General features: G+C 54.7%; 3 protein-coding genes across 3 annotated transcripts; 1 reads left to right on the top strand and 2 right to left on the bottom strand.

Moving 5' to 3' along the window:
• Positions 1-125: 125 nt before the first annotated feature.
• Positions 126-608, top strand: MONBRDRAFT_22144 (uncharacterized protein; the record flags this gene model as incomplete). The annotated part of the gene is made up of 2 exons (XM_001742616.1): positions 126-258; positions 352-608. The coding sequence occupies 2 exons, from the start codon at positions 126-128 to the stop codon at positions 606-608; spliced, it is 390 nt and encodes a 129-aa protein (XP_001742668.1).
• Positions 609-2,363: 1,755 nt separating this feature from the next.
• MONBRDRAFT_5028 (uncharacterized protein) lies at positions 2,364-3,263 on the bottom strand (the record flags this gene model as incomplete). Its single annotated transcript, XM_001742169.1, has 1 exon — positions 2,364-3,263. One exon carries the CDS (start codon positions 3,261-3,263, stop codon positions 2,364-2,366), a length of 900 nt encoding a protein of 299 aa, XP_001742221.1.
• Positions 3,264-3,427: 164 nt separating this feature from the next.
• On the bottom strand, positions 3,428-5,691 carry MONBRDRAFT_19144 (uncharacterized protein). The gene is made up of 11 exons (XM_001742168.1): positions 5,647-5,691; positions 5,465-5,550; positions 5,293-5,347; positions 5,116-5,176; positions 4,739-4,820; positions 4,497-4,604; positions 4,276-4,371; positions 4,136-4,177; positions 3,974-4,037; positions 3,749-3,898; positions 3,428-3,574 (listed from the first exon to the last, which is right to left on the bottom strand). The coding sequence occupies exons 1-11, from the start codon at positions 5,684-5,686 to the stop codon at positions 3,501-3,503; spliced, it is 858 nt and encodes a 285-aa protein (XP_001742220.1). The 5' UTR covers positions 5,687-5,691; the 3' UTR covers positions 3,428-3,500.
• Between the last annotated feature and the right edge of the window lie 5,185 nt (positions 5,692-10,876).

Raw genomic sequence — 10,876 nt, 5'->3', positions numbered from 1 at the left:
TCACGATTCTCACACACTCACTCTCACTACTCTTCACACACACTCTCACTCTTTCGCTCTTTCACTCTCACACACATTTGTCCAAGGGAGGGGGAGTGGAGTTTGGCAGCGCTTATTAGGGGGTGATGAGTGCGCGTGCCTCTGTGATCACCACGGCGGCAGGGTCAACGGCTTCGATGGAGACCATATGGATTTCTTCTGGGCCGGAGATTGACGTGGACATTGGCACCTTTCGACTGTGGCTCGATTATCACAGCCGTGCGTACTGTGTGCTCTTTGCTGCCGTGTGCGCACAGCTCGCTTGTTGCTGGACCGTATCCCGTTCACTGCCCACATTGTTTCTGGCTGTAGCGCGCGAGGGTGCACAACAACGTCCTGAATGGCGCACCCACGGACACGACATTGTGCTCAACGACACCGTCGACCAATTTCAATACTTTAGCTCTATCGAGCCGTGGCTTCAAGAGCCGAGCGTCAAGCACCATCGGGACATCTTCTCCTTGCGTCGGCCTGCTCTTCAATCCCTGCTCACCATCTACTACAGCTTTCATTCAGAGATCATTCGTGACATCGTTTCTCGCTCCCTGGGTAAGCAAGGTGGCTTGTGACAAGCCATGCCTAAATGCCCGGCGGGAAAAAAAAAAAGATTAAAAAAAAAAAAAATTCAAAACTCACACTGCACTTGTTTCGTTAGCCCGTAATCAGCGCAAGGACCTCGATGAACTGGCAGAGCGCCACCACATTCCTCTCCGGTCTTGCCGGCGGCAGGTGACCCTCTCATGCAGCCCAGATGCTTTTGCCCCAACTTGGTGCAACGCTCATCCTCGGCCGTGCCGTCTTCTTCTTCTTCTGCATACATAGTTTGACAATCTGCGCCGGATACTGAAGCTCGCGGAAGACTTGGAGGGTAACATTCACGAAGCCATCTGCCTACGCTTCCAGCTGCCGTCGGACCTTGCTGCGTTAGTTCTAAGAGCTCCTGTGTTGCATGCCAATGTCTCCTCGCTGGTCAAGGCGGGGGATGAAGTGAGAAGTGATCGTTTTGAAAACAGGTCGTGGTCTCACCCCGATGTTGTGTGTCGCCGACGCCACGTATCCACTCCAGCGATTATGCTGCCATGGCCTTTCTTGTCGACAATCGACTTGCCCTCAACAAAAAGGTGCGTGCGTCATTGCATTGAGTTACCTGGCCTACGTCCATGCACCCACAAGTCATCGCACAGCCTGATCCGCCCCGCCCGGATCGCCCTCTTACTGCCCCAGCCGCTGCTCGAGATTCCATTGCGCAACTTCCTGGAGGCGGCGCGCGTCATGATGGAGCACTGGACGGCGCCTGCCACCCAACTTGATCTTGACAAGGGTTTTCTCAAGGTGGGCAAGCCCTCAACCCGACCGCCGTGCGTCGAGATGCTTGGCTACCAAATGAACAAAGAAGGCAAAGTATGGCTGACCCAGCCGTCCGTGCATCTGCTCTCGCCTGCTGGCTACTGTAGGCGATGCGCGACCTACGAAGTGCTTTGTTTGAGACACGAGACAGTGCTGAAGAATTTCGCAGGTGCGCCGTCCAGCCCAGCCTTACGTGCATGACAAACTTCCTTTCTGCGTTTGCAGACAACGCACCTCACTTTGCCCAACTCGACCTCTCCCCTAGATTTTGCATGGAAGGGCTGAACATGCGACCGGAAGTCTTTGGCGTGCTCAAAACCTTGTTTGCCACCATCGCAGGCTTTTCACACACGCGCGATTGGCGCGATGTCTTTGAAGACTTGGTCACCTTGGTTTGTTGGCTTCGCCTGCTCACCTCACGAGTTGGGCCCCACGCGTCGCTGGCACCCGACTCGGTCAACCCTCAAGCTCAACAAGGGGTGAATCGTTTCGTCCCATAGGTGATTGCTCCGCTCAACAGCGTGCCACTGAGCACGGCCGACTTTACAGCTTTGCTGTCCCACTGCCCGAACGCCCTGCAGCAAATGACTTCCGTCTCCGGCGCGGACAAGAGCACGCTCATGCCCAACTTGCAACGGTATGGCATCGGCTGACCACGTCGACGTGTGCCTCTTTGTTTGCATTGTTCCAGTCTCACTGCCGCTGCGCACCTCCCCCCCACCCCCCAACCCCCGCTCCCGACAGCATGACGACGGGCTGTGCCCGAATCTTGGTGCTCCTGTGCTAAGAAGCGAAGCAGTGATGCGCTCACGGTTTTGGTGTCTGTGGGCCTCGTGTGCCAATCATTCTGCAAGAATATCGTTTCTTCATGCACTGCTCAATCTCCAATTTCAATTCATCCACACTCGCTTAAAAAGGAAGGCATAGCGCGGCCACGCTCATCCTTGATGTATACATTCACATCAGCGCCCTCACACTCACTTGACTGGGCCCAGCGCAATCTGATAAATGGTGCAGAGGCTATCTGGAGCATATTCTGTCACGCCCTCAGCAACAGTGGTCACCACACAGCCTCGCTCGCGGAGTGCGGCCATCAGTTCCTCGGTCGTGGCAAAAGTAGTGGACGTCTGCGTCCCGCGATTGCGATAGCACATGTAGCAAGCCATCTCCGTGCCGTGTCGCTGGCGATGCGCCTCTAAAAGTGCCACCACCGTGACCACATACGGCTCGATCAATTCTTTGAGCCACACGGTCTCAGCTCCAATGAGCACATCGGCATCGGCGGGATGGCCCTCCTGCAGGGGAAATTGCTTCTCCAAGCTCACGGTCCAATCCAGAGGGCGCGCAGCTGCCCATCCGTGCCCGACTGCACACGTCGCCGGCCCCGGCCACGAACATTGGGCCGAGCCGTCAGGGGCCTTCGATTCGGGAGCGTCAGTGCCGTAAGCACTGTTGCGCGCAATGTTCATGTCCAACATCTCACGCACAACCGACTTGACATCGGTCAGGAGCGTGCGAGCTCCAAGTGTTGCAATAGCCAAGCCTAAGAGCCCGGTACCTGAGCCCAGTTCGAGGACCTTGCAAGACCGCAATGCGGCTTGTGCTTCCTCTTGCCACCAGGCCAGCATGTAGTAGCTACCCTCCCACACACTGCATCCGGTGGCCGCCGCCACCGTGTAGTCCTCATCGAAAAAGGAAGCATCAACTTGCAAGTCTTCCTCGATGTTGCGACGCAGTACCGCTACCCTTTCACCCGTAGCCAGCGTAACCGCCACCTCCTTGAACTCGGGAATCTCCTCCTCCTCCTCCTGCGACCCGACACCCGTCGGTCGTTGGTCGCTTCCCTTCTCCATGACACTGGTGGTACTCGCCGCCATGCCAACAATTTCGTGCAAGCGAGAAAGTAACCACGAGGCTTTTGATGTGATGTGTTGAGGCTTTTTTTTTTTTTTTTCTTTTTTTTTTTCTTTTTGGGATTTTGCACAAGGTTCGAGTTGTCTTTTGTGAACACAACAGCATGCATGGTGTTCTTTGGGAAACTGGTACGAAGATTGATTGGCACAGAGGAAGCCCGTTGATGGCATCGCCTACTTCAGGACACCAGTCTCAAGTTTCTAGGATGAGGAAGCGTTGGCTTTGCTCTTCTGAGCCTGAATCCACGCTTCGATCTCGGCCTTCAACTCTGGCACTAGGGCAGGCCACCAAAGGAGGTGAGTTTGTCTCGTCAACAACACTCTCAGCAAACACAAACAGGCACGCGCACAGGCACAAATACAGAAAGTGCAGGCGCAGAAAAGCCTGCGACACAGATGAAACTGCTCTCAGAGGGGAGAGCAACCCCTGAAGATTGCATTGCGCTCACCTGGCTCGAGTTGATCGGGTGTCAGAGGCTTGCGACTGTACGGATCGATGGGATCGGACAAAAGATGCTGAATGATGGAGGAACGATCCATGACAACCCCGCTTGACGGCAGGCGTACGGGATCACGCATTAAATCAAACATGATTGGATCTGTGATGGAGGACAAGGGAGTGGTGTGTGAGCGCGCTTTGTTGTCGTCGGCCGTTACTCTAGCCGTCGACTTACCCAGGTACTCCTCGGGAACGTCACCAAGATTTGCCTCTTCATCTTCAGCCGACTGCTGTAGCGCCTACTCACATTAAACCACAACCCCCCGATTAGCTAGGCAAAACGCTGGGGTACACGACACGGGGCTAGCTGCACAAATATCACGAGCACAACGGATACCTCGGCCTGCTGCAGCAGTACAAGATAAAGGTCGATGATATCCTGCGAGTCAACGACGGCAAAGAGGCACATTGAGTTGATTCGAACGGGTTGACGCGAGTGGCCTGTATGAAGCTGGGCCCACGTTCGTCTGATCGTACCGAGGGCATGCCAAAACCACGCAAATACGTGGCTGCTTGACGCAAGACCACCAGGTCAAACCGGGCATCCTTGTACATCGCTGTCAAAAAGTGTTCCTGAGAGTCAGGTCCACAACATCCGCAGAGCAAATAATCAGGGCGACCGCGTGAATGGAAACTATGGCGCTCGGTCATTTTGTATTCTGTGATGAGCCACGGAGCAGCTATCAAGCACCACCTACGTTGGCCCGGTCGGTGGGGCTTTGCAACTGCGCGGCGTGCAGGTACACCTTGATGACATCCAACAGCAAGGCTGGTGGATTGTATTCGTACTTTTTGCATGCGAGCAGCTGTGGTTGTCATTCCACCCAAAAGTATTCATCGAGATGAGAACTCACGGTACTCTTTGGAAGGGGGAGGGGGTCTCTCTCTCGCTCATACCATCTGCGCACACGCGCACGCACGCACACACACACACACTTACGTCCAGGTTGGGTGCGTGGGGGCCAACAACATGGCGGATGGTCGAGCTGAGCATTCCTGCCAGGCGGCCCACCACTTCATCACTAACGCGCGCAGTGTCCAACCAGTGAGAGCAGGCTCGTGCAATATTGGCAAAAGAAAACACACACACACACACACACACACACACACACACACACACACACACACACACACACACACACACACACACACACACACACACACACACACACACACACACACACACACACACACACACACACACACACACACACACACACACACACACACACACACACACACACACACACACACACACACACACACACACACACACACACACACACACGATCTGGGCGTGCAGCAAAAGGCACAGACCGGAGGAATGGGTCCACGTAGGCTTCTGTGAGGTAGCTGAGCATGGTGACTGATTCAGTTGCTAGAGGGATAACGCAAGCACACCGACACGTACAAGCGGAGGGAAAGGGGGTCAATGAATGCGGGCAAAAGAGATCACACTTTACGGAGAAAACATCAACGGGGGGCTTGACGAACAGAGGTTAGCATAGCTGACGGCCATATTCTCATTTTCTGCGAGATACTTCTCGGCCTACAAGCCACATCATGCACAATTCGATTGTAAGTCGTACATCTTGCACGTGTACAAGCCACATGGGCACCTGCGTGAGCTACAGAGGTATGCACGGTTACAATGTGCATAACGCACCTCCTCACGGGTACGGTTGGAATCGTCCCATTCAGATTGCTGCAGCTGGGCCTGGAGCACCTTGATCTTGCCGAGTGCTTCGTGCACTAAAGTTAGGCAAAGGAGATTCAACTGAATTAGAAACGCGGGGGCGCCTGCCACAGATTTAAAAGGCGCGGGCGCGGCACGGTCAACCCACCCACCTTCATCAATGTAGTGGGTGCACTCGTTAATGAGCAACATGACAAAGCGCAGAAAGCTGTCACCCTTCATGCTTTCAATAATGCCCTGGCGACTCCGCTCATTCTACGACCCAGGGTGCATGAGGCCTTGTTTTGCAGCATCATTCCCCGGCCATCGAGCTCCTGACCAACCTTCCACAAATTCTTGATGATGAGTTCAGCACCATGACGCGCGCCCACGGTCGTAGACATGTCCAGAGCCTCACAGTCTACAGCAAGTCGAGGTCCAAGAAGCGTCAGTGCCCTAAGCCACATGAGGTCGACGCAAATGGATCCGAGCCTTACCGACATAAATCTCCATCAACGCCGGGCCCAGGGCCTCTACTGCCAGTGGATGTTGCTGCAGACGCTCAAACAACACTCGAGACAAAGGTTCGCTTGCGCTGTTGTTGGCGACACGGAAGCAGGCTGACAAGATCTGATATTCACCCACGATGTCGTCAAGTCAAAGTGCCATGAGCGAAGATCTTAGCACGCATATCGTCCGGCGTGGCTGGCCCTTCTTCCTGCGTCTCTCTCTCCTGCGTATCCAGATACGCAAGTCTGACCTCAACGATGCGTGCCCGGGGATGTGCGCTGGGCAAGTAATTTTTTTCTTTCAAGAAGGTAATAAGGAAACGGATGACTGATTCGATGCGCTCGTTTTGAGCCAACACCACCGGCTCATGGCTACACAAGGCCACGATTTGGCATGGGTCAGCAGTGCAAAGCATCATGCTGGCTTGAAGTTATCAGGACCAACGCGAGCCCAACCTGGCTACAAAGAGGCAAAACTCGATCAAGTCCGTCACGCAAAATTCTGGTAGCGCCTTGTATGCGGCCGGGGGCTAAGCACAGCACACAATGAGCAATTGTCATTTGCTCAACCCTTTTCAAAACAAGGCTCAGCAAGACATCTGCCGCGGGTCATACAAACAGCTCAGGCAGCACTCACATCAGCCGCCAAGGGCAAGCCACGATTGTCAGGATCCACCTTCGCATATCGAGGCAAGCCGAGTGCCCAAGTCAGCGGAAACGACTGGCATGGCTAAGACCGCGAGCAAACTGCGCATGTGTCAAGAAACACCGCCTCAACGTGGCATACCAATCGGAGGATCCACTCGCAAGCTGCGGCCACAAAGGACGTCGCGTTGTGTAGAAAGCCTGCGGCATGGCATCGGGCCAGTGAGCCAGCCAAAGGATAATCGGCGCGCGTCAGTCAGTCTTCAGGCCGGCTGAGTGAGTGAGTAATCCGACTCAACGGACCTGGAGCACGAACGTCACTCTCGAAAGCAAAGTAGTGCTGCAGAACGTTGTCCAGCCGCTTTTGCAAGTTGGTGACCTCGGCCTGACGATTTGCCGCGCGAGCGTTCTCAATAGCCCGCCGATATTGGGCGATGCTGCGAGCACAGAGACGGCAACATCGGACTATGACTGGGCAGCCACGGCACGCTCGTCCGAGGTGGCAGGACCAGACACTTTGATCAACCTACATGCCACCACGACCCTCCCATTCGTTGGAAAAGCGGGAAAGCGTCGGCATCAATCCCACGTGCATTCCGTAAAAGCTCAGAAAGAATTGGCGGGATGTTTCCTACCACCGGCAGTTTGGTGATGAGGAAGAGATGTGGTGTGAGTCCAAACGCAATGAAGAAAGGAGAGCAGCTTCCGCGAACCTGAGAGCGAGCATCCAGCTCGGGAAAGGTCGCTTCTTGGCGATACTTTTCAAAGTCTTCATCAGACATAATGATGCGAGACTCCTGCGTCATAAAAAATGAGAGTACCCCATAAGCACTTGCGCCTGAGCTTTTGGCAAAGCAAACTTGTCCCGCAAAGCTGGGGAGTGAAAACATCAAGGACCCTACCTTGAAGGAGGGCGGATGCGTGCAAAGGCTACGGAATAGAAAGGTGGGATCCACGGTGGCTACGCGGGGCGAGCGGATTAGCTTTTGGCTCAGCTCAGTCACGAGAAAGGAGACGTTGTTGACCATATTGTCCGAGCTTGTGAGATTCTACAAGAGGCATTTTGCAAAACACGGGTCGAGCCAAATGAGCAGACCAACACAAAAAAGGAAAGTGCTACAAGCAGCAACAGGCGCAGATCAAGGTGACATGGGCACGCACGCCGCCTGGAACGCGCTGGAGGTGAAAGGCTGTCGTGGCGCGCTTCTGATTGATGTTGCAGCACATGATGAGAAAATCAAGGACGGTGTCACGAAGGTGCTTGCGCCTAAATCAGCCGGATTGCAAAGCCAAAATGTCAGCCGAGCGAGAGGGCAGCTCCGCACAAGACACAGTTGTGTGACACGGCCACAAAGCAACAAACTTGAGAAAAATCTTGAAGACATCCAAGAGGCTGTTGCGATATGTTTCAAGAGCACCGGTAAGGCGGCCCTTGGCCTCTTTAATCTTGGCAGGATGGATGCCGCCATTGTTCACCTCGAACATGTTTGAGTGATCGAATGGCGGGGGTTGCTGGAAAGGTGCCACCTAAATAGAGGGGCACCGAGAACCAAGATTGCTCAGCAGATGCTTCGGTGGTTTCACGGCAAAGGATGGAGGCGGAACATGTGACGCACGGTCATGTCAAAGATGGTGCCCCCACGCATAAAAGGGCCAAGCAAGGACTGGTGCTCCAAGGAGGCTCCAGTTTCCCAGGCCTGGTTGAGAAAGGAAGGATGCTCGATAAGAGCAGAGACCAAAAAGTCTCCTGCCTGATCCCAAGCACGCAGGAGCTGCAACAAAGCCTGCGCGTGATGCGTAGCATCAAGGTGAGCGCACGGCATGGAACGAAGCCAGTTGGCGTTTCAGTTGATCTGCAGCCCAGGACAAAGGGGAGAGAACGAGAGAGAACAAATGTACAGGCCCAAGACACACCAGAGTGGGCTGGCTGATGGCGCCTACTGTCTTGGCCACAAAAGTCTTCTCACGTAAAGCCAGCACCGTGTCGAGCAGTGCCTGGGCAAAGCATGCAAAATTAGGTCCATGCTCAAGGCCAACGCCGCTGGAGCTCGTGGCAGCATGTCAAAGGCACTCACCTGTCGCATTTCTTCCGCATCTTCTGTCTCAGCCTCGCAAAGCTGTGCCAGCTGCGGCAAGAAGTTGTCTGGTATCTTGGCCTCCATGAGAGCTGTAGCCAGATCCCGTGGTGGATTACTATAGGTGACCCAGGAAAAGTGAGAAAGACTGGCTGCGGCTGCGGCGTGTCTGTGGCCATCAGGTCCAGAACAGGTGTGAAAGCCAAAGCAAACAGACTTGGCCGAGACGAAGATGTCAGGAAAGACCATGATAGTGCGACTGTAGCGCAATGCAATATCGCGTGTGGCAACAACCAAACGATGTAGCATTGAACCCTGCATTCGCATCGAGACAGTCACGAAACGTGAGCAAGCCAGGGATTGAAAGCGGGCTAGAGCAACATGTGTCTGACAGCCGGGGCGTGGGGTAACATCTGGCGAGGGCCAAACCTCAGCTGACAAACGAAGACGCTGTTCCGCAGCACCAAAGCATTGGGTCAGGTAATTGAGACCTGTGGCCAGGGTGGGATTCTGGCTCTGGTTAAGGCGCGCAACGATGCAAGTATCCACGATGCGGAACTCGTCTGCAGATACAAGATGCCCGTCATGTGATGATGCAGACGTAGCGACCAAAATGAGTGTTCAACGCGTCGATGAGACTCTTTTTAGGTGCATGACAGCAACGAAACGAAGTGGGATGGTGTACAAGACAAACAGACAGGCTGGCGCGAACCTAGGTCGGGCGTTTGGGCAAACTCGGTCGCCAAATGGGGTGCCTGCAGGGAACTGAGATGATTAAAATCATAGGCCGTGTGGCTGTGCATTTGCAGCGCCCGGCTGCGCACATCTGAAGCCGTCTAAATGACGACATCCCATCAAAAAAAGAGGCGACTAGGGTGAGGAACGCAGCCGCAGAGTTGGCGCAGACCTGCTTCGGCAGACGAACCACGTAAGTTATGCCCAGCAACGTTTCCACGTAAACGACCACGTCTTCGTATAGAGCTTTGGGCTCGCTTGGGGGGGCGTCTGAGGTCACATCCATCCCCACAGAGGCAGCCGGGGGCGTCTTTGGCTTGCCTTGGGCACTGATGATCCAGAAACGGTGGGCACGTGTGGTCAGGATTGGAAGACGCGTCGCAAAGCAACCAATCAAGTCCCTAACAATGTCTTGACCAGAACAAGTAAGCGGCTACAAACATGCTCAAAAACGGATTGTCGGGCTGGTGCTTTGCTGCGGCTGGTGCGGTGGCAGGCTTGGACGCCGAGTTGGCCTCCGATGGCACGCGAACCTGACCCCCAGCATCGAGAGGTGGATGAGCGATGTGTCACAGGGGTGTGGCAGTGAGTTTGGGAATGATACAAATAGCAACAGGCATGCAGGGCTGGGTAAAGGCACACGCAGTGGTAGCACCTTGCTCGGGCTGGCTGAGTTACCAAACTTGGCCAAGCGCTTCTGGCGCGGGTCGACGGCCGCCTTGGCAGGAGGCGCCTCGGGACTGCCATCGTCCGCCATGGTACCGTGCAGCAGTCCCCCGTGCCAGCTATGATATCCTGATCCGCGCGCTTGCTTTGACGGCGCACCTGCTGGCGATCTACGACGTCAAAGGAGCACCATCACGCCGCAGGTCCAGCAGCATGAGTGGTTGGTTTTGCGCGCGACGACACGTCACCAACAACAGTGTTATGTGCACCGCCCACACAGCCGCTTGCTCCACCTTGATTAGCCCTCCCGCTTCACCCTTCAGAAGCCCCACGAGGCCTGTCACTCAATAGTCCCTTTCTCCTCATCGCCATCAAGACACCCCAGCTCGGCGCTGCCATCACGACTCACTGACCAAGACTGAAGAGGGAGAAGAGCAACTGAGCCAGAGCCAACTGAGCCAGAGCTAGAGTTAGCAAAGAAATTAGGCAAACTGGAAGAGATGGTGCTCACCAGTGCAAACGACCAGACGTCAAAGCTGAGGGAAAGTCAGAGAACCCTTCCCACCACGATACACAATCAGAGAAGCTTCAGAGACAGGCTTAGCAAAACGAGTGACAACCACAAAGCAAAAGCAAAGCAAAGCAAGCACAAGCAGACGAAGGCAGTGAAATGACGAAAACTCTTTCTCACACACGCGATCACGCTCTCTCTCTCTCTCTCTCTCTCTCTCTCTCTCTCTCTCTCTCTCTCTCTCTCTCTCTCTCTCTCTCTC

Source organism: Monosiga brevicollis, genomic scaffold (assembly GCF_000002865.3).
Source record: "Monosiga brevicollis MX1 MONBRscaffold_2 genomic scaffold, whole genome shotgun sequence".
Taxonomy (NCBI): domain Eukaryota; class Choanoflagellata; order Craspedida; family Salpingoecidae; genus Monosiga; species Monosiga brevicollis.
The sequence above is the reverse complement of the archived record's forward strand: the minus strand, read 5'-3'. Positions and strand labels throughout refer to the sequence as shown.

Bases quoted from the DNA above. Each gene is read 5' to 3' on its own strand.
- MONBRDRAFT_19144 (XM_001742168.1), bottom strand. From the start codon at position 5,686: ATGTTGCTCATTAACGAGTGCACCCACTACATTGATGAAG. The intron at 5,348-5,464 runs GTGCGTTATGCA...TGTGGCTTGTAG, and splicing joins CCAACCGTACCCGTGAGGAG to GCCGAGAAGTATCTCGCAGA. The intron at 5,177-5,292 runs GTTCGTCAAGCC...TTATCCCTCTAG, and splicing joins CGTCAGCTATGCTAACCTCT to CAACTGAATCAGTCACCATG.